At 60.9% G+C, this 19,178-nt stretch overlaps 2 protein-coding genes across 3 annotated transcripts; one reads left to right on the top strand and one right to left on the bottom strand.

Moving 5' to 3' along the window:
- Nucleotides 1-347: 347 nt before the first annotated feature.
- On the top strand, nucleotides 348-12,145 carry RASL10B (RAS like family 10 member B). Of its 2 annotated transcripts, none has more exons than XM_058037480.1 (4): nucleotides 348-911; nucleotides 4,091-4,417; nucleotides 6,928-7,052; nucleotides 8,363-12,145. In XM_058037480.1, the coding sequence occupies exons 2-4, from the start codon at nucleotides 4,202-4,204 to the stop codon at nucleotides 8,631-8,633; spliced, it is 612 nt and encodes a 203-aa protein (XP_057893463.1). In that variant the 5' UTR covers nucleotides 348-911; nucleotides 4,091-4,201; the 3' UTR covers nucleotides 8,634-12,145. The 2 variants fall into 2 exon arrangements, with proteins under 2 accessions (XP_057893463.1, XP_057893464.1); XM_058037481.1 differs by lacking the exon at nucleotides 348-911 and adding an exon at nucleotides 1,647-1,692.
- A 761-nt stretch (nucleotides 12,146-12,906) lies between these two features.
- Nucleotides 12,907-17,852, bottom strand: GAS2L2 (growth arrest specific 2 like 2). The gene is made up of 7 exons (XM_058037867.1): nucleotides 17,617-17,852; nucleotides 17,161-17,530; nucleotides 16,319-16,560; nucleotides 15,559-15,666; nucleotides 14,871-14,967; nucleotides 14,319-14,565; nucleotides 12,907-14,152 (listed from the first exon to the last, which is right to left on the bottom strand). The coding sequence occupies exons 1-7, from the start codon at nucleotides 17,833-17,835 to the stop codon at nucleotides 12,907-12,909; spliced, it is 2,529 nt and encodes an 842-aa protein (XP_057893850.1). The 5' UTR covers nucleotides 17,836-17,852.
- Between the last annotated feature and the right edge of the window lie 1,326 nt (nucleotides 17,853-19,178).

Genomic DNA, 19,178 nt, shown 5'->3' with positions numbered 1-19,178 from the left:
CTCTGTGCCAGCAATCCCTGAGCCCATGATGGGCTGTGGGGCACACAGGGGAGGATTTTGGATCTGGCTAAGGCAGGAGCTGACCACAACCACCAACTCTGCCTGTCCCCAGCTGCCACCTGCACATCAGCACACCCAGCAACTCTTGGATGGATGATTTGAGGTTTGCCTTGCACTCGTGTTGCTCAGACTGGGATAAACCTCGCAGCCAGCAGGGACGTGCCGGGATCCAGCCCCGCTCCCCTCCCCCAGGCTCCTCGTATATTAAATTTCACACATTAAACTGCAACTGAAGAGCATCTCGGAGGGAGCTGCTAAAAATAGCCGCGAGGCTGGAGCCTGGATTGTGCGGGAGAGTTCATGTGCAGCGCGGTCCCTGCGCTCTGCCCGAGACGTTCCGGGGCTCGGCGCTGCTCCGTGGCCGTGCGGGGATGGGGAGCAGCGCCTGGGGCTGCTGGAAACGCCAGGACACAGAAATATCTGCGTCTCTGAGCATCTCTGCAGGGAAATAACGCCCCGATCCCTGCCGGGGCTCTGACCCCCTTTGCCTGTGCCAAGGCTGTGCCAGTGTCCTTGTGCCCCCAGCCGCGGGGCTGTGGCTGCTGTCCCCTTGTCCCCGGGAGGGATGTGGCGCTGTGTTTGCCCCTGCACCCCCTCCTCAGCCCGGAGATGATGTTTTCTCCCAGCCGAAGGTGCTGACGAGGCTGGGGGGAGCCCGGCCGAGCCCTTGCGATCGCCGCCAGCCCTGTGCTGTCCCCTCGGTGCTCGCCGGTGTCACAGCCAGCCCGGGTGGCCTTTGGGGCTGTTCCGAGCAGCAGAGGGGCGCAGGGACTCCATCAGCAGCGTGTCCCGGGGACCTGGACCATGGTTCCGGAGGTGCAGGCAGCGTCTTCCCTCTGTCCAGCGCGCAGGTAAAGGCTCCGTGCGGGGTGACCCAAAACCGCAGGCACTGCAACAGAAATGTCCCTCCTTTGGGGGGCTCTGCGGGCAGCTGGGCTCAGGGACCCCCGGGCGCAGAGCAGCCCCCGGCCCCGGAGATGAAGCGATGTGCCCGGAGCACAGCGAGCAGCCGGAGGAGGAGGGAAAGAGTCCCCGGGAGGGCTCCTGCCCTCCTGCCCCGAGGGGCTCCGGCCCGGGGGACCCGTCCGGGGCGGGCACGAGAGCCCGGAGCCGCCGGGGAGGGAAGGGGTGACGCCGCTGCACCCAGCACACTGCAGGGGGGACATGGGAGGGTCTTTTCCCATCGGCGCCTCCCCAGAGCCCCGGGAGAAACCGGTGTCTCTGCTGGATTCCTGCGGCTCGCTCTGTGCATTCCCTGCCTCCTTTCCCGGGTGCTGCCTCCTTCCCTCCAGGGCACTGCCCGCATCCTTCCCGGGCATCCTCCGCATCCCTGCCTGGGCAGAGCCTCCTTCCCTCGCCGGGCGCTGCCCGCATCCCTGCCGGAGCTCTGCCTGCCTCCCTCCCTCCCTCCATCCCTCCCCGGGCGCTGCCCGCCTCCCGCCCGGGCATCCCCGCCATCCCACCGCCTCCATCCCCGCCCGGCTCCCCCCGCCGTGCCCCGGCCGGGCTCTCCGCTCCCCCCGGTGTGGCCGCGCCGGGCGGGGGCCGGGCCGGGCCGGGGCTCTGCAGCCGGGCTCGCCGCATGGCTCCGCCGCCCGCCGGGGCGCCGCCGGCCCGGGCCGCCGCTGCCAGGTACGGGGATCGGCCGGGAAGGGCAGGACGGGGGCAAAGTTACCGCTGGGCAGGGCAGGGGTGGATGGCGTGAGGGGACAAGGGGGAAAGTTGAGCGCCGGGGCTCTCCGCTCCCTTCGCCCTCCGGAACGGGGGTGCGGGTGTCGTCCCCCCTCGGCATCCCCCGATGCCCTCCAGCCCCAGCGACACCGCGGGCCGGGGGTGCTGCGCTGCCAGGCCGGCCGGAGCATCCCCGGGAGGGTCTGGATGCGGGGGTACGAGATATGGGGTGAGGGATGTGGGGTGCGGGATGTGGGGTGCGGGAAGTGGGGTGCGGGATGTGATGTGAGGGATGTGGGGTGCGGGATGTGGGGTGCGGGATGTGGGGTGCGGGATGTGGAGTGAAGGATGTGGGGTGCGGGATGTGGGGTGAGGTATGTGATGTGAGGGATGTGGGGTGCGGGATGTGGGGTGCGGGATGTGGGGTGCGGGATGTGATGTGAGGGATGTGGGGTGCGGGATGTGGGGTGCGGGATGTGGGGTGCGGGATGTGGAGTGAAGGATGTGGGGTGCGGGATGTGGGGTGAGGTATGTGATGTGAGGGATGTGGGGTGCGGGATGTGGGGTGCGGGATGTGGGGTGCGGGAAGTGGGGTGCGGGATGTGGGGTGCGGGATGCTGTCCCCGCCCTGCGGGGCTCAGGGGTCGCTCCTGGCAGTGCCCCAGGGTGGCAGCGTGGCCAAGGTCGCCGCGGGGGCCGGGGCCGCCCTTGCCGGAGCCCCCTGCAGCCCCCGCCCGGCCCTGCAGCCCGCGGAGCCCGGCCTGAGCCCGGCGCTGAGCGCCCGAGGGCCGGGGACGGTCCCTGCCCCACCTCCCCTCCGTGCGGTGCCCCCAAGGGTCCCCCCGCTGTGCCTCAGTTTCCCACAGCAGCTGTCTGTAGGGCCGGGCACCACCAGGTCGGGCTGGGATGTTTTTGGGGTGCAGCGTCCCCGCGGGCCAGCACAGAGGGCAGTGAGGCTCTGGCAGAGCCACAGCGGGCTCAGCCCGTGCCCCAGTTCCAGCGGGGCTCTGGTTTCCAGTTGTGTGGCTCCATCACGCTCCGGCCCCGCAGAGGAGGAAGGGTTTGTGGGGACGGGGCTGTCCCTGCAGCAGGGTGGCCCCAGGGACCTGCAGTGACAGTGCTGTGTGCTGGCAGAGAGAAGCCCTGGCAGGGTCGGGCCTGGGGGCTCCTGCACCCCCCATTTGCCTGCATCTGGCACAGAAACATCCCCACTGCGGGACTGGGGACAGCCAGCACCCCGGGGACAGTGCCAGCACCCCGGGGATAGGGACAGCAGCACGGGGATAGGGACAGCACCCCGGGGACAGGGACAGCACCCCGGGGGAACAGTGCCAGCAGCACGGGGACAGGGACAGCACCCCGGGGACAGTGCCAGCACCACGGGGCAACAGTGCCAGCAGCACGGGGGGACATGGTCCTTGGTCCTGGCGTGAGAAAGGTGAGGGTGGTGTGAGCCACGGCCCAGGGAAGGGATCCCGGGGAGCTCGGCCACTCCAGAACCCGGCAATGGGAACGCTGTGCCCAGGCTCCCCCTGGGGTAAATAATCTCCATCAAACAGCCACAACAGGGTGTTTGAACCTGACACTTTCCGCCGCTGCCCTGCGCTTTGGGGATGGTGCAGGGAAAATGGGCCAGAGCATCAGAAATTGGTCAGAGCATCCACACTTTGGGATAAAGCACAAGCTGCTTCCTAGGGATGAGAGCCAGTGAGAGTGGGACCCATCCCTCGCCCATGTTGTCCCCATCACAGCTCCTGATGCCAGCGGTGTTTGGGCTCCTCAGGCTCAGCTCCCACGTCCCCGTGTGTGGGTTATTCCCCCGTGTCCCCCTAAACGTGGGCCCTGCCCCGGCCTCAGCACAGCGGTGGCTCCGGGCTCACCCTGTCAGCTGGCTGCTAAATGAGTCCCCATCAAGTTAATTGCCCAGCCGCTCCAAGGCTGAGAGGAAACGCTCAAGCTGTCGCTCGCAGGCGCTCAGCGATGTCCCCCCGCCCGCAAAAGGCAATTCCAGCTGTCCAAACCCAGGGAAGATGGATTCCCGGCTTGGGACAGCACCGGGAAGGGACAGCTGGTGACAGCGGCCCCGCACAGCCTGGGACCCTGAGCAAAGACTGAGCCTTTCCTTGCTGTGGAGCTGAAAGGGCTGAATGTGCCTGTGAGAACCTTCCTGGAATAAAGTCCGCTCTATTCCTGGAATAAATCCTGGAATCCTGCCTCTCCTTGGCTGCTGGGGCGGGACGCTCCAAGGGGACCCTGAGGTCCTGCAGCGCCAAAGCCCCTGGGTACATTGCCAGCTCCTGCTGGAATAAACACCCAGAGAGGTCTCTGAGAGCTGACCGGCTTCTCCTTGGCCTTGCAGTGACGGGGAGCCCCGGCGGGGCAATGCATCCTGAATGGGGCTGAGGCCCCCTGCCCGGGAATATGCAGCCTCGGCACCGCGGGGGCAGCACCGGGGCCGGAGCGCGGCGGGATGGTGGCAACCTTCAAGATCGCCGTGCTGGGAGCGCAGGGCGTGGGCAAGAGCGCCATAGTCCGGCAGTTCCTGTACAACGAGTTCAGCGAGGTGTGCGTGCCCACCACGGCCCGCCGCGTCTACCTGCCCGCCGTGGTCATGAACGGCCACGTGCACGACCTGCAGATCATGGACTTTCCCCCCATCACCGCCTTCCCTGTCAACACCCTGCAGGTACGGCGGCCCCCGAGGGCGCCTCCACCTCTGCGGGTCCGGGTGATCCCCCCCGGGGTGGGGTTTTGCTGTTGGAATCTGTGGGGTTGCGGCTCTGCCTTTTTGGGGGATGTTTCTCTCTCTCTCCGTGTCAAGGATGGGTTGTGTCCTCATGGATCCTGCTGAGCAGGTTCAGGATAAAGTGTGTTCTAAAGTTTGGTGGCAGCAAACACAAGAGAGGTGGCATCCCACTCCAAGGATGTGGCTCTGGCATTGCTCACAGCTGGGATCCACCTGGGGTCCTGGAGCACTGGGATCCAGTCCTTGACTGAGCCATAGCAAATCTAGGGTTGGTAAATCCTGTGGTCATACAGGAGACCCAAATTAACCTTATAACGGCATAAAGAGTGCTCACATGCTATCCAAGTAGCTAAGGTTAAAAAGCAACTGAGCTGTCACAAGCCCAAGATGCCAATAAGGCCTCCCCACCAAGGAAGATCTTAGAACAATGATTAATTGAACTCCACGAAAGCCAGGGCCCAGACTGGGATTAGATACCCCACCATGGCTGGCCCGGTGTCTGAGCCAACAGCAGAACATGTGGGTGACACCAGGGGTTCCTGGAGCCCTGATGCACCCACTGCCCAAGGCAGGCAGAGCTTGTCCCCTCCTGGGAGAGGCCATTGTCCCCTCCAGCATTGCCTGGCCTTGTTCTGGAGCTCTGAACCCACCAGCTCCCCCTCTACCCCCTCAGGTGCTTCCCAACCCCCCAAAAAGCAGTGCGGGGTTGGAAAGCATTGCCACCAGCACCAACAACTTCTGGGTGGATTTAGTGGGGAGTATAGGATGTTAAGCTCATGCCATAGCCCCAGGGGCACAGGTTGTGTCACCACTGTGGGGAAAGGAGCTGCAGGTTCCCAGCTGTGGCTGCAGTGCCACCAGTGGGGCCACTCAATTAGTCACAGTGTCCCTGTTCCCCGCAGGGCCAGGGTCACAGGGGCCATGTAGGGCTCTAAGAGCACCTGTACCATCAGGCAGGAGGTGAAACGAGCACTCCAGGGGCGAGGAGAAGGTTTAAAAATTAATGGGTGAGCGCAGGAAGGAAAGGTCAGCGTGAGAAAGAGCCCGAAATAGCAAAGGGTAATTTATTGACACAGCAGCCAATGCTCACACACTCCATTAACTCCCTGCCTTGCTGCACCCCAGAGGAGGTGCCAGTGGGAGCAGATGGAGGTTTCCAGGGAACAGAGGGTGATCAGAGGGGTGGCTCTGAGGGGAAAGGAGAGGGATAAAGCTCTGTCTGCAGGGAAACATCCTGGACTCAGCTCCGTGCCAGGAGCAGCATCCCTGCAGTGCTGCCCTGCAAGGGGAGCAGGAGCCAGTGCCTCTCTGACATGCTGCTCCTGCAGTGCAACACTCAAACATCCCAGGAGACCTGCACTGCTGAGGAAAACCACCCTGACAGGGCAGAGCTGCCCCCAGCACGGTGAAATAGCTGCAGTTCCTTGTCTCCCTGGTGTATCAGGGCTCAGAGGAGCCCCGAGGCTGCTGCTCCATCCTCCTGCATCTCTGAGCCCCAGGGTCTCCCCTACATCTCCCCTGGGTGGGCAGGGAGGGGCTGTGTCCCCCTGCCAGCCCCTTGTGCCCCCTGTGACAGAGATCAACCCAATCCCAAAAGTGCCCTTCCCCACCTCATTATATAAACTCAGGAAGGGCTGATTCACGGCTCTGGAGGGGTTTGATCAGGGACAAGTGATGCCTTTCCTCCCTGGAGAGTCTTTCTCCTCTCCAGAGGTGCCCCAGGAGGGTTTTGCAGTGCTGCCTGCAGGGGCTGCCAATCCCAGTCCCATCTGAGATGGGAAAGTGCCTGAAGTGAGGCAGATTTTCGCTCATGGCATGAAAAAAAAAAAAAATAAGTCCGGTTGTTCCCAGAAACCCAAGGGTTTCTTAACAGCATTAATTTCTTCCAGCTCCAGATTTTGGCTGTAGAGAGGCCACCCCTGCCTGCCTCTGCCCTGGATCCACATTTCGCTCTCACAGACTCAGTTCCTGAGCTGCCTCTGCTCCTCTCCTGTCCCCATGTCCCCTCCAGACAGAGCTGCTGTCACCTTCCCCCTCTGACCCACAGAGCTGCTGCTGCATCACCCTCAGATGGGGCTCAGCACCCTCCTCACCCGCCCTGCCCCAAAAACCAGGGTGCATCACTAATTAGCACAGCTAATTAGCAGCTCTGGAGGATGAAGCTTTTACTCCCAGTGTAGGGGGCTGCATCCAGCCCCACTCCCAGCTCAGCTCTGGGCTGGAATTAGGCTGCAATCCTCCCTCAGGAGTGGAATTGGGGCTGATAAATCCTGTTACCTCTCCCCTGGATTGGCAGGGGGAATAAGGGATCTCTGGAGAGGGGACATGGCTGCAGAGCTGTGGGGCACACACAGAGGTGGGTGCTGGGGCAATGTGCAGCCCCCAGAACAGGGCAGGGCAGAGCATCCCCCAGGCCCAGAGCCAGGACTGACCCCTGTGTGCCCCTGCAGGAGTGGGCAGACGTGTGCTGCAGGGGGCTCCGGAGTGTCCATGCCTACATCCTGGTCTATGACATCTGCTGCTTTGACAGCTTCGAGTACATCAAAACCATCCGCCAGCAGATCCTGGAAACGAGGTACGGATGGCTCTGGGGTGGTGGCAAGGGAGTTCTGCACCAGGGGGGCTCATCCTGGCATCAGAGAGGAGATACCAGAGTGGCACAAAGCCCCTTTGGCAGGGATGGGAGCCCCAACACCAAGAGAGGAGCAGGAGCCCAGGCAGGCTCCACTGAAGCCAGGATTCCTGGTACAGCTGCTCCCTGTCCTGCTCCATGGAACCCAGGGAGGATTCTCAGCTGTCAGCCCCAAAACTGAGCTGCAAAACGCCCAGCAAAGGCTCTGAGCAAATCCCTGCCTCATTCCTGACACAATTCCCAGGAAAAGAGGTTTAGCTGCCCTCAATAAGATTCCACACCAGCAGCACATCCAACACACTTCACTTCACTTCACTTCACTTCACTTCACATCCACACCTCGCACTCTTACTCCAAGAGAGAAGAAACAGGGTTAAGGTTGGCAGAGCTCTGAGGAGCCTGGCTGGGATCTGGCTTTGATTCTGGCTGTTGATTTGTGCATTCATGTGCCAGGCAGGTGTCCCCTGTGGCTGAGCCCTGGGTGAGCAGCTGCAGGTGCCATGGGGGTGTCACCAGCTGGGGTCTCTGTACAAATCACAAACAGGACAGGGCTGCTGGGAATGTGCCTTGAGCTGTTTGATTTTCCAGCATCAGCCTCGTTACGTGATTATGGCAATGGGAAGATGCCAGCAGCTCACATCTCAAGCAGCAAACTGAGAACTTAATGTTACAATTTACTTTATAAGTTTTTTGACCAATCACACAGAGCAAAAGCATATTGACAGTAGTTCTATCCACGTATCCACGTACCTTTGGTTAAACAATGCTTGCTTATTTTGAATACAAGACCTACTTGTAAGCTTTAAAACACAATGCACAAAACTCTATTATTAAGCTTCAAACTTCCTAATATCTTGCTAGATAAACTTTTCTGGAAAGTTTAGCTTTCCAGAAAAGTTTATATAAATAGTTTATGTAAATAGCTTAGAAAGTTATTCTAGACAAGCTTTAATACACAGACCATTGTTCTAGTTGTCCTGGCTTTTCTACAGTTTAAATAATTTTTCTGCTGACCTATCTCATGGCTGCTGCTCAGCTCTTATCAGTTCTGCTGTCTCTAAAGCCTGCATCTTGCAGCTTTCCCAAAACCCTCTGATTTTGTAGATTCCCACACGGGGGGTGGCTGGACACGGAGGGGGACAAGGGGACAAGGCAAGGCACAAGCCAGGAGCCCTTTGGGGATGGGCTGAGCTCTGTGGTCCGTCCCTCCGTGTCCCTCCCTGCCATCCTCCCTCACCTCCCGCCCTCCCCAGGGTCATCGGCACCTCGGAGACGCCCATCATCATCGTGGGCAACAAGCGGGACCTGCAGCGGGGCCGGGTCATCCCGCGCTGGAACGTCTCCAACCTGGTGAAGAAGACGTGGAAGTGCGGCTACATCGAGTGCTCGGCCAAGTACAACTGGCACATCCTGCTGCTCTTCAGCGAGCTCCTCAAGAGCGTGGGCTGTGCCCGCTGCAAGCACGTCCACACCACCATCCGCTTCCAGGGCGCGCTGCGCAGGAACCGCTGCACCATCATGTGAGGAGAGCCCTGCCAGGGGCACCCCAAACCCTGGGATGGTTCTGCTGCACCATCATGTGAGCCCAGGAACCCCCCCAAAATCGGGGATGGTTCTGCTGCACCATCCTGTGAGATCCCTGTCCAGGGGCTGCCCAAATTTGGGGATGGTTCTGCTGCACCATCCTGTGAGATCCCTGTCCAGGGGCTGCCCAAATTTGGGGATGGTTCTGCTGCACCATCCTGTGAGATCCCTGTCCAGGGGCTGCCCAAAATTAAGGATGGTTCTGCTGCACCATCATGTGAGGAGACCCCTGCCAGGGACCCTCCCAAAATCAGAGATGGTTCTGCTGCACCATCATGTGAGCCCAGGAACCCCCCCAAAATCGGGGATGGTTCTGCTGCACCATCATGTGAGACCCCTGCCAGGGGCTGCCCAAATTTGGGGGTGGTTCTGCTGCACCATCATGTGAGCCCAGGGAGCCCCCAAACCCAGGGATGGTTCTGCTGCACCATCCTGTGAGGAGACCCTTGCCCTGGGGCTGCCCAAATTTGGGGGTGGTTCTGCTGCACCATCCTGTGAGGAGACCCCTGCCCAGGGGCTGCCCAAACCCTGGGATGGTTCTGCTGCACCATCATGCGAGCCCAGGGACCCCCTCAAAATCGGGGATGGTTCTGCTGCACCATCCTGTGAGATCCCTGTCCAGGGGCTGCCCAAATTTGGGGGTGGTTCTGCTGCACCATCCTGTGAGATCCCTGTCCAGGGTCTGCCCAAAATTAAGGATGGTTCTGCTGCACCATCATGTGAGGAGACCCCTGCCAGGGACCCTCCCAAAATCAGAGATGGTTCTGCTGCACCATCCTGTGAGACCCCTGCCCAGGGGCTGCCCAAATTTGGGGGTGGTTCTGCTGCACCATCATGTGAGGAGACCCCTGCCCAGGGAGCCCCCAAAATCGGGGATGGTTCTGCTGCACCATCCTGTGAGCCCAGGAAGCCCCCCAAAATCGGGGGTGGTTCTGCTGCACCATCCTGTGAGATCCCTGTCCAGGGGCTGCCCAAAATTAAGGATGGTTCTGCTGCACCATCATGTGAGGAGACCCCTGCCAGGGACACCTCAAACTTGGGGATGGTTCTGCTGCACCATCCTGTGAGCCCTCTGCCCAGGGACCCCCAAACCCAGGGATGGTTCTGCTCCCCGGGCAGAGGGAGCTGTGCTGGAGGCACCTCTGGGCTTGCTGAGGTGACATTTGGGGACAGGGGGTGCAGGGGGACAGTGAGGGGTGAGGGATGGCCCTGAGCTCTCTGCCAGCCTGCAGAGCTTGAGGCCAAAGCCATCCCAGGGCGTTGTACACAGCACTGGAGGGTGGAGGAGGTGCCCAGATTTTTGGCTGTCACTTCATCCTTGCCAGTTCCTGCCCTGGCAGCACAGGGGCAGCTCCTGGTGCTGCCTCATCACCTGCTCCTGGAAGGGAATTATCCAGCACCTGTATCCCAGTGTTGTGGGGGTGGTCCTGTCCCTGGGGCACAGGGAAACAGGAGTTCTGCTTTTCCCCTTGTGGGATTTCTCCCCATGGAGGGCAGAGCAGCCAGGTTACATGCGCTGTCTTTTGGTTTGGTCAGGTCAGATCTCCAGGCGGAATTTCTGGATGAAAGCAAGAAAGGGGGGGACAAAAGAAGTCCTAATCCTGCTCCTGACACCCCCAGGAGCTGGGTTCTGCCTTCCCAGGGCTCTGAGCCCCCCTGTGCCCCAGCACAGCCCCAGCACAGGAAGGCTGTGAGCACCAAATAACCTGGGAACGCTCCTTGCGGGGCAGGTCACCCCTCTGCTACCTCTGCTCCTGGGCTCAGCAGGTGACCAGCTTTGCACCCCAGCCCCGGGGGTGTCCTGGGCATGTGGGCATCCCCCTGTGCCCCCTGTGCCCCCCTGTGCCCCCGGCAGTGCCACCGGGCTGGGTTTTCCCACAGGGATGTTGCCTCGGCAGCAACAGGGAGCTGGAGCAGCACTTCCAGCTGAATTCCTGCTTTGGTTTTTTTTGTTTTTTTTTTTTTTTTCTCTCTGCATATCCCTAATAGCAAAGTGAGTCCCCCATGTTTTATTTTTTTAATTGTTGGATTATTATTTTTTAACCTTCTGGTTTGTGTTGGCACCAGAGCTGCAGCTCGCCTGCATGCTGCCCTGCAGGGTGGGGCTGGCAAAGGGCAGCCCCTGCTAGGAAATGGTGATGGGGTGGTGGAGGCAGAGCAAGAGGCAGAGAGGGTCGTGGTTTCTCCATGGCTGGTCCCTGTGAGACACAGGGAAACACCGTCCTCACCTGCTGAGGCAGGATCTGATCTGATCCATCCTCCAGCAAATCCATCCCCACGATCCCTGCTGCCACAAGGAGCTGGAGGGGTTCATCAGAGCAGGACACCCATCCCCTCTGCCACCACAGCCAGGTGTCCAGCACTGCTCCACTGTGCTCTCGGAATTGCTTCCCATCAAAGGCAGCTCCAGCTGAGCTCCAGTGCCTCTGACCACCCCATCCCTGTGCCCGGGCTGGGGGTGCATCCTGCTCCTCCCTCCCTGCTTGGGGAATCAAACCCCTCGCTCCAAAATTTAAAACAAAAAAAGGGAAAAAATTAGGAAAGGCAATGGGGGGACACGAGTTCATCTCAGCCAGAAAGGGCAGTGGCACTTGTCACCATCCCTCGCCTTCATGGCAAACCTGGCTCCCTGTCCAAGCTCATCCTGACAGGATTTATTAACACATCTGAGTCCACTTATTGATCTCTGGCTAGAGCTTTACCCCTCCAAATTATCTGAGAAGGAGATTCCTTGGTAAATGCTAATAATAAAGCATTTCTAAAGTGCTCACACGTACACATATCAACGACTAAGCCAATACATTGTTTGTTATAACCCTGTAGCCTGCAGTTTATAGCACAATTAGTTACAGGTTTTTATAGCATCTCTTTAGTATTTTGAAGAAAAAAAAAGAAGAAAAAAAAAAGGTTATAAATATAATTGTTATATTCTATTGTACTTTATAGACAGAGGAAGTTATATTAGTAATAACAACAACTCTCACTGCTTCTGCAGCATTTCCCAGCTCCTGGAAGAACCAGGGCTACACAGAGCTCCTCTCCCCAGAGCCCAGGAAGGGGTGGGTGGTGCAGGCAGGGAGATCCCGGCTGTCCAGGCACAGGGATTGGAGCACGAGCACCCTGCGGCCCTACTCACACCTTACTACAGATTTACCACTCACCCAACGCCCCCCAGCTCCTGCTGAGAGCAGCCCGGGCCTGGCACAAGCTGGGATGTCCATTGCTGTGCCAGCTCTGTGCCCTGTGCTCCTGGGGGTGATGCTGGGTTCACCAAGGATGCTCCCCTCTCCTCCTCCTCCTCCTGCCCCACTGAGCATCCCAAGCCTGGACTTGGCTTCCCTTTCCCCCCTGGACTCCTTGTTGGAGATTCCCGAGGTGTCTGCACCGCCTGTGACGCCCTGCACCTCCTTCTTTGAAATTGAATTAAAAATCAGGTCTGTCCCCTTGTTCTGTACCGGCCTCAGGAGTGTTTTTGCCAGCAGGTTTTGTGTTCCCCGAGTGCCAGCGCTCACGTTGGCAGCTCCTCTGCAGGGAAGTGGGGCTGGCTCCATCCCCTCGTGGGAAATGAGGCTCTCCTGGGCATTGTGGGGCTCTCAGGGGGACGATTGCTGTGCCCACATCAGGATTATCCTCCCTCCCCATCCACTCACACAGAAAAGAAGTGGAAATGGAGTTTTGGCACGTTTCTATTGCACAAACAGCATTGCTGGGGGCTCGGGGTGCAGCAGTGCCTGCTGTGACCCTAATTTGGAGAATTATGGTGCCATCCAGCACTGAGAGGGGACCACAGCCATCACAGGGTCCCCCCTGTGAGCCCCCAGCACTCATGGAGGCTCTGGGAGCTGTCAGACACGGGGCTCACTGGTGCACATGGGGAGCACTGAGGTGTGAGATGCTTTTTATGGGTGTCAAGGATGGGGTGTCCCCTCTCCAGGTGTGGCTAAACCCTTCCCCCCGCAGAAAACACCAATTTGGGGCTGGATTTTTCCACCCAAACCAGTACAGAAGTGCCTGCTCAGCGGGATTACCAGGAAAATAAATCCATTGGGAAGGAATGGGTGCAGCGGTGAAAATGAGGTGGAACCCCCCGGGTTGGTGTGTGGGAGCAATCCCACCGGGGATGGTTCCGCTCCATCTTCCGCCGCAGCATCGCTCCCACCCTTGCAGGGAGGGCTCTGTCCGTCCGTCCGTCTGTCCGTGCCTCGGGCTGGGCTCAGACCCACGACTCCTCCTCCTCATCCTCGCTCGGCCAAGCGCCGCTGTCCCCCGGGGAGGGCTCGGGGCGGGCGCTGCCGCTCTGGGGGGCTCGGGGGGCGCCCGGGGGTCGCCGCTGGCCCCGGGGCCGATGCCCCAGCGGGGTGGGGATGCGCGAGGGGCGCTTGCCCGGCCTGTGGTCCCGCCGGGGCCGCACCTTGGGCCGCAGCTTCAGCTTGTAGATGGAGGGCACCCGCTCGGGCTTCTTCAGGCAGCGCCGGGGCTTGGCGGCCGTGCTGGCCCGGGGGGTCTGGCCCCCCATCCCCGGCCCCCCTGCCTCCCCCGGGGCCGGGAGCTCCGGGGCAGCTCCTGAGGGCGCTCTGGGGCCCTGTCCCCACATCCCCACAGGCCGCAGGGGCTGCGGGCCGCGGGCCAGCTCCTCCAGCACGCTGGCATAGCCGGGGGGCTGCGTGTGCCCACAGCACCCCCGGAACCCCTCGGGGCCATCACCACAGGCTGCCCCGGCTCCATCCTGTGCCCCTGGAGGTCCCTGGGTGCCCGCAGTCCTTGTGCTCGGGGCTGGGTGGCTCTGTCCTGTCCCCTGGGGACTGTCCCCAGCATCGCAGACCCTGCAGCCCCCTGCAGAACGGCCCTGAGGGGTGGGGGGCCGGGGGGCCGGGCTGGCTTTGAGGGGGGGTTTAACGCTGCTGTCCAATTTCGGGGCTTGGCTGGAGCAATTCCGGGGTGAAGGCTGTCGGCCCCGGCCCAGGGCTCCCTGCCTCCCTTCCTGTGGGCTCTTCAGGCTCCGGGGGTCTCCTGGAGCATCCCGGAGCGAGGAGGGGGCGCACACCTTGAGGGGACTGGGGGCACGGACCTTGAGGGGACTGGGGGCTCGGGCTGCGGCTGTCCCCGTTTCCTGCGGCCTGGCAGCCGGCACAGATGATTTTCCTCCTTGCTGGGCGCTCCTCGGAGCTGCCGGTGCCGTCCGTGGGCTGGGAGCTGCGGGCCTGCCCCGTGCCGGTGCCACAGGGGTGGATGATGTCCCCGGGCTGGATGATGTCCCCAGGCCGGTTGTCCCCAGGCTGGATGATGTCCCCGGGCAGGTCCCTTGCCATGCCCTGGGCACCCCCGCGCCGTTCGGGGCGCTCAGCCGGGACGGGGTGGGTGCCCGGCCCCGAGCCCCGAGCCCAGGGGAGCCGGATCGGGCGGGTGAGCGGGATGGTGGCGGCTGCCTCCCCAAGGGGACAGCGGGTGGCTCCCGCATCCTGCAGGGACAGACCGCAGAGAGGGGCCGGGGGCTGCTGCATCCCCCCCAGTCCCGCCTGGTGCTGGGCACCTCCAGACGGGAGATGGCAAAAAATTCCAAAGACGCTCCAAAACCTGCTCTGAATCCAGGCAGTTTGGGGCGCGAAGCATCTCTGCATCACTTACCTGCCCGAGGGGACCCTGCGGGGCTGTGCCGGCTCCGTTTGAGGGCTGGCCCCCGTCTGGCGACCCCGGCGCTCCGGGGACGGGGTGCCAGGGGGGACGCGGCCCCCCCAGGGCACGGGGGGCAGGGGGCTCTGGGAGCGGCCGATGAGCAGCAGGGCGGGCTGGGGGCTGCGGGCGGCCGGGCACAGCCGCACCTCGTGCTGCACCTGCTGCTGCGGGCTCCGGCCCTTCCGGCCTTGTTTGTGAGCTGTGGGGACAGCGAGGGGGGCTCAGCGCCCCTGTGCCAGGCACCCACCCGCGGGGAAGCGCACCCAGCCGAGGCTCAGCATCCAGCCCCCCGAGAGTGCCTGCGCTCCCTGCAAAGCGGCTTTGGGGGTCCGGCTCCATCCTGAAGTCTTCCAGGACCTCTAGTGGCCACCAAAACCAAAGAAAGTCCCCAAAACCCGATATTTCTCGGCATGGCTGTACCAAAGCCTCCGAGAAGCATCGAAACCAACCACAGACCTCCCCCATCCTAAGCCAGTCGCGGGGTTTGGGGACGCGGGGACTCACAGAGCGAGGTGCAGCGACACGGGTCGTGCTTGTCCAGGTAATGCTCCAGCGTGTCCCAGCCGCCCCCGACCCGCACCATGACGTGTTCCCGCAGGATCTGGGGACATCGGGAATGTCCGTGCCAGGGGACACCGGCAGCAGCCTGGGGTGGCACCCCCGGCCGGGCTTCGAGAGCTGGGGCTGGCCCCAAGTGCCACCAGGTGTCCCAAAGGGCAGCTCTGGGCTGGCCCCAAGTGCCACCAGGTGTCCCAAAGAGCAGCTCTGGGCTGGCCCCAAGTGCCACCAGGTGTCCCAAAGGGCGGCTGCGTCCCCGGCTCAGCTCCTGCGGCCATCCCGACAGGTTTATTTTGTCACCACAAGGAGGGTGAGGGATCCTTCTGGAAAATCCCTGTCCTTCGTGGTGTGCTGAGTTCGTTGGCCGTGCTTGGGGATGGACTCAGAGCATCCCAGTGCTCCCATTGCTGGGTGGGAGCAGGCTGTGGCTCTGTGGGGTGTCAGGGTTTGTCCCACACAAATGGGTGGTTAAATCCATACCAACATCTGTGACAGGGCTGAGCTCCCCTGCTTTGGGAATAGTGATCAGAACTCCCCCACAGACCCTTTTTGGGGGATTGTGGAAAGGGGGTCATGGCAGCAGAGCAGAATTCCTGATGCCTTTCCCCCAAGAGCAGGGATAGAGCAGACTCACCCGCACAAAGATGAGGCTGTCAGAGTCCCCCACGCGGTATTTCCCTTCGGAGATCTTGATCATGGGGAACTGCACAGGGCAGGTACAGCGGCTCACCAGGTGCTGCACCTGAGGGTGGCAGGGATGGGTCCTCACCAGGGCTGCTGGGAAAGGTCCTGGGGTGACCATGCCCATCCCCATCCATCCCCATCCTCATCTCCATCCAATCCATCTCCATGCCCATCTCCATCCATCCCCATGCCTATCCCCATGCCCCCCTATTCCATTCCCATCCATTTCCATGCCCTTCCAATCCATCTCCATCCCTATCCACTTCCATGCCCATGCCCATCCTCATCCATCCCCATCCATCTCCATGCTCCTCCCCATCATCCCTATCCCATCCCATCCCATCCCATCCCATCCCATCCCATCCATCCCCATGCCATCCTAATCCATTTCCATGCCCATCCCCATCCACCTCCATCTCCATGTCCATTCCCATCCATTTCCATTTCCACTTCCATTTCCATTTCCATTTCCATTTCCATTTCCATTTCCATTTCCATTTCCATTTCCATTTCCATTTCCATTTCCATCCATCTCCATGTCCTTCCCCATCCATCTCCATGCCCATCTCCATCTCCATCCATCCCCATCCCTACCTGCATCCATCCCCATCCCCGTCCCCATCCCCGTCCCCATCCCCGTCCCCATCTGTCCCCATCCAATCCATCCCCATCCATCCCCATCCATCCCCATGCTCCCCTGCCCCTGGCACCATCTGGTCGAGGTTCTGGAGGTCCCGTGGTGCCCTCCTGGGTGCCCGTGGCAGGCTGGGCTCTGGGGGAGGCAGTTCCATCTCCTGCCGGAGCTCCTCCTCGATCTCCTCCTCCATCTGCACCAGGGTCGGGGCGCGCACCCCGAAGCGCGAGGCGTGGCGGGCCAGCTCCAGCAGGCACAGCACAAAGTTCTTCTCGTTCTTCCTCAGCACCAGGTCCTCTGTCTCGAACATCAGCACGTCTGGGCAGGGCAGGGCAGGGCAGGGCATCCATGTGGGGATGGGCACAGAGCAGATGGGGGGCACAGATGGAGGCAAAACCCACCCAAAGGGTGCTCTTCACTGGAGCCATCCCACCAGGAATATGGCAGGGTTCAACAAGAGTTGGGGTAAGGGATAAAGGAGGAAGAGCTTTTCCTTTTGGGCATCTGCAGCTGTTTCATGGCATCCCAAAGGCACAAAACTCAGTGTCTGAGAGCCCTGAGGATGTCTTGGTCCGCGCCACTCCCCTCTCTGGGCATTCATGGGGGTAGGACAGGGTGACAGATGCTTTGCTCAGAGCCAGGACTTCTCCTGCTGTCCTTAGGGCTGGGATCATGCCATGCCTGGCAGGGACACACTGTGCCATCCACCCTTTCCTTTGCCATTCCTCCTGTGTGTATTTACACCCAAGCAAACCCTCCAGCCCTGCAAAGCTGCTGCCAAGCCTGGAGGACCTTGCACAAGGAATGCCAGCTCAGGGGTGCCAGCACACAGAGCTGTCCCATGCTGGGGTGGCGCTGGGTTTGGGGGACACATGGCAAAACACAGAGACACGGGACAGCTGGGGCCTGGCATCCTACCTTTGATCCCCATCTCCTTCCTGCACCACTGGATGAAGTTGGAGACGTTGTCCCTGGCCTGGAAGGTGCCAGGCTGTGCTGTGAGGTTGCAGGTGACACCGGCAGAGGGCAGGTGCAGGTGCTTGGCCACCTCGGGGCACACTTGGGCAAACTCCCCTGCCACCTGGGTGACGTGGTTGGCGTGGCAGCAGAGCACAGCCCCTGTCTCCAGCACCTCCAGGAAGGTGCCCACCTCGATGTCAAGGCCATGGAGCTCCTTCAGCCACTCTGCCAGGTCCTCCTTCATGGCGTACAGGTACTGCCCGCTGGACTGGTAGGGACGGATGCTGCGTGTCCCCGTGCCCGGGGTGCCCCACATTCTGCCATAAGACTGGGAGGGAGAAGGATGGTGGGGACATGGCTGTCCCTGTGCTGTCCCTGTGCTGTCCCTGTCACCTCCCCGGCAGCCACACTCACCTGGTGCCTCTTGCTCCCTGCCACCCGGGGTGGTGGCAGTGTCCTGGCGGTGCCAGAGCCCTGCAGTGGTGCTGGGGAGAGGAATCGCCCTGCTGGGTGTTTTGTTTCCTTCCCAAGGGCAGATCGCTTCTCCTTGGTGACCAGGGACTGGCTGCAAACACTCCCTGTTAACCCTTCGGCACCCGCTGCTCTCTCACAGTCCTGCTCCTCCCCAGCCATGCCAGGGGTGGGTTTTCCCCCCAAAGGTCCTGGCTCCAGGGCAGGAATGAGTTAGAGAGCAGCTCCTCAGCTGCTCCCAACCACACAAGGGGGATTTTCCCCCTTCCCAAAACCCCTACACCCACCTCCACCACAGCTGAGGTGGCCACAAGGTGCATCTTCAGGGCGACCTCAAGGTGAGGAGGGCTCATTTTCACACCCACCTTTGGGCTTTCCCTGCTCTGTGCTCCTTCCCCAACTCCTTCCCCCATTGCCCACAGCAGCGAGGAGTTTGGGAAAAGCTCCTGCAGGGATGGAGTGGCTCCAGGAATTGGGGCTTTAAGGAAAGAGTGGGCACCTCTGGGAATGTGGGACACTCCCCCCCTAGGCCAGGCCTTGCAGAGCTGCCACAGCACCCAGGTACCTCTGCAAAACCCAAACAAATCTACCAGGGATGTGTTCACACCTCAGGACCATAACAGAGCCTCTCCTGGGCTTTGTGGGGCTCCTTGCTGTGGTGGGGGACCCATCCTGTCCCTGCTGATGCCACTGCAGCTCAGTGTCCAGCCGGGGTCACTTTGGGGCAGGGAATGCAGGAATCCCAGCTATTCTGTCTGGGGAATGTGAGGCAGGCTGGGGGAGTCTGATGTGCCCAGGCAGGGAGCCCAGCAGCAGAAAGGAACCCTTGAGGAGCTGGATTTCCACCCAGGGCACCCAGGGGGGTGGGTGAAAGGCTCAGGGTGTGAGTTCAGCTCCCCCAGACTGATGGGACACAGTAAAGTGACCCCAGCTGTCTCTGCAGCATCACAGGGCCCCAAAACATCCCACAGCACACAGCCCCAGGAAACACGTGGCAGCAAGCCAGGGAAGAGTGGAAAACCCAAAAAGGGAGAGGATTTTAGTCCCATCCTCAGCCTCCAGTCACACAGCACAGGGGATGCCTGGCTTTCTCCTAAGGGGACAGGAAAAGGGATAATGAATGAATTCAGCCTGGGGAAAAAACCTATTAGCACATTCCAAAGCGTGGAATGAAAATCCTCAGTAATTTGGGGTTGAAGTAAGAAGGAGAATTTCCATGTTTTCATCACCATCAGTGAGTTTTCAGTGGGAAAAAACTGACTTTCCATCTCCTCTCTTTGATCCTGCCAGCATGAAAGCTGAGGCCAAATCCAGCATCCCCCTCTCCAACCCCAAACACCCACAGGCATCTGAAACACAGCCCTGTCAGGAAACTGGAGATTTGCTTTAAAAAAACCAACCCAAACCCGAAGTGTGACAGGAAAACAAGCACAAACCCCAACACCACACATCCAGAGGTTGGTTTTATTTGCTGTCAGGTCTCCAAGCCCTTGGGACTCCCTGCA

Source organism: Melospiza georgiana, chromosome 19 (genome assembly GCF_028018845.1).
Source record: "Melospiza georgiana isolate bMelGeo1 chromosome 19, bMelGeo1.pri, whole genome shotgun sequence".
Classification (NCBI taxonomy): domain Eukaryota; kingdom Metazoa; phylum Chordata; class Aves; order Passeriformes; family Passerellidae; genus Melospiza; species Melospiza georgiana.
The sequence above is the reverse complement of the archived record's forward strand: the minus strand, read 5'-3'. Positions and strand labels throughout refer to the sequence as shown.

What these genes read in the sequence shown, in the direction of transcription:
- RASL10B (XM_058037480.1), top strand. Translation starts at nt 4,202, where the DNA reads ATGGTGGCAACCTTCAAGATCGCCGTGCTGGGAGCGCAGGGCGTGGGC. An exon ending in TCCCTGTCAACACCCTGCAG is followed by an intron (nt 4,418 to 6,927) that starts GTACGGCGGCCC and finishes GTGCCCCTGCAG; the next exon opens with GAGTGGGCAGACGTGTGCTG. An exon ending in CAGCAGATCCTGGAAACGAG is followed by an intron (nt 7,053 to 8,362) that starts GTACGGATGGCT and finishes CGCCCTCCCCAG; the next exon opens with GGTCATCGGCACCTCGGAGA.
- GAS2L2 (XM_058037867.1), bottom strand. Translation starts at nt 17,835, where the DNA reads ATGGCTGGGGAGGAGCAGGACTGTGAGAGAGCAGCGGGTGCCGAAGGG. An exon ending in GAAGGAGATGGGGATCAAAG is followed by an intron (nt 16,561 to 17,160) that starts GTAGGATGCCAG and finishes TGCCCTGCCCAG; the next exon opens with ACGTGCTGATGTTCGAGACA. An exon ending in TCCAGAACCTCGACCAGATG is followed by an intron (nt 15,667 to 16,318) that starts GTGCCAGGGGCA and finishes TGCCACCCTCAG; the next exon opens with GTGCAGCACCTGGTGAGCCG.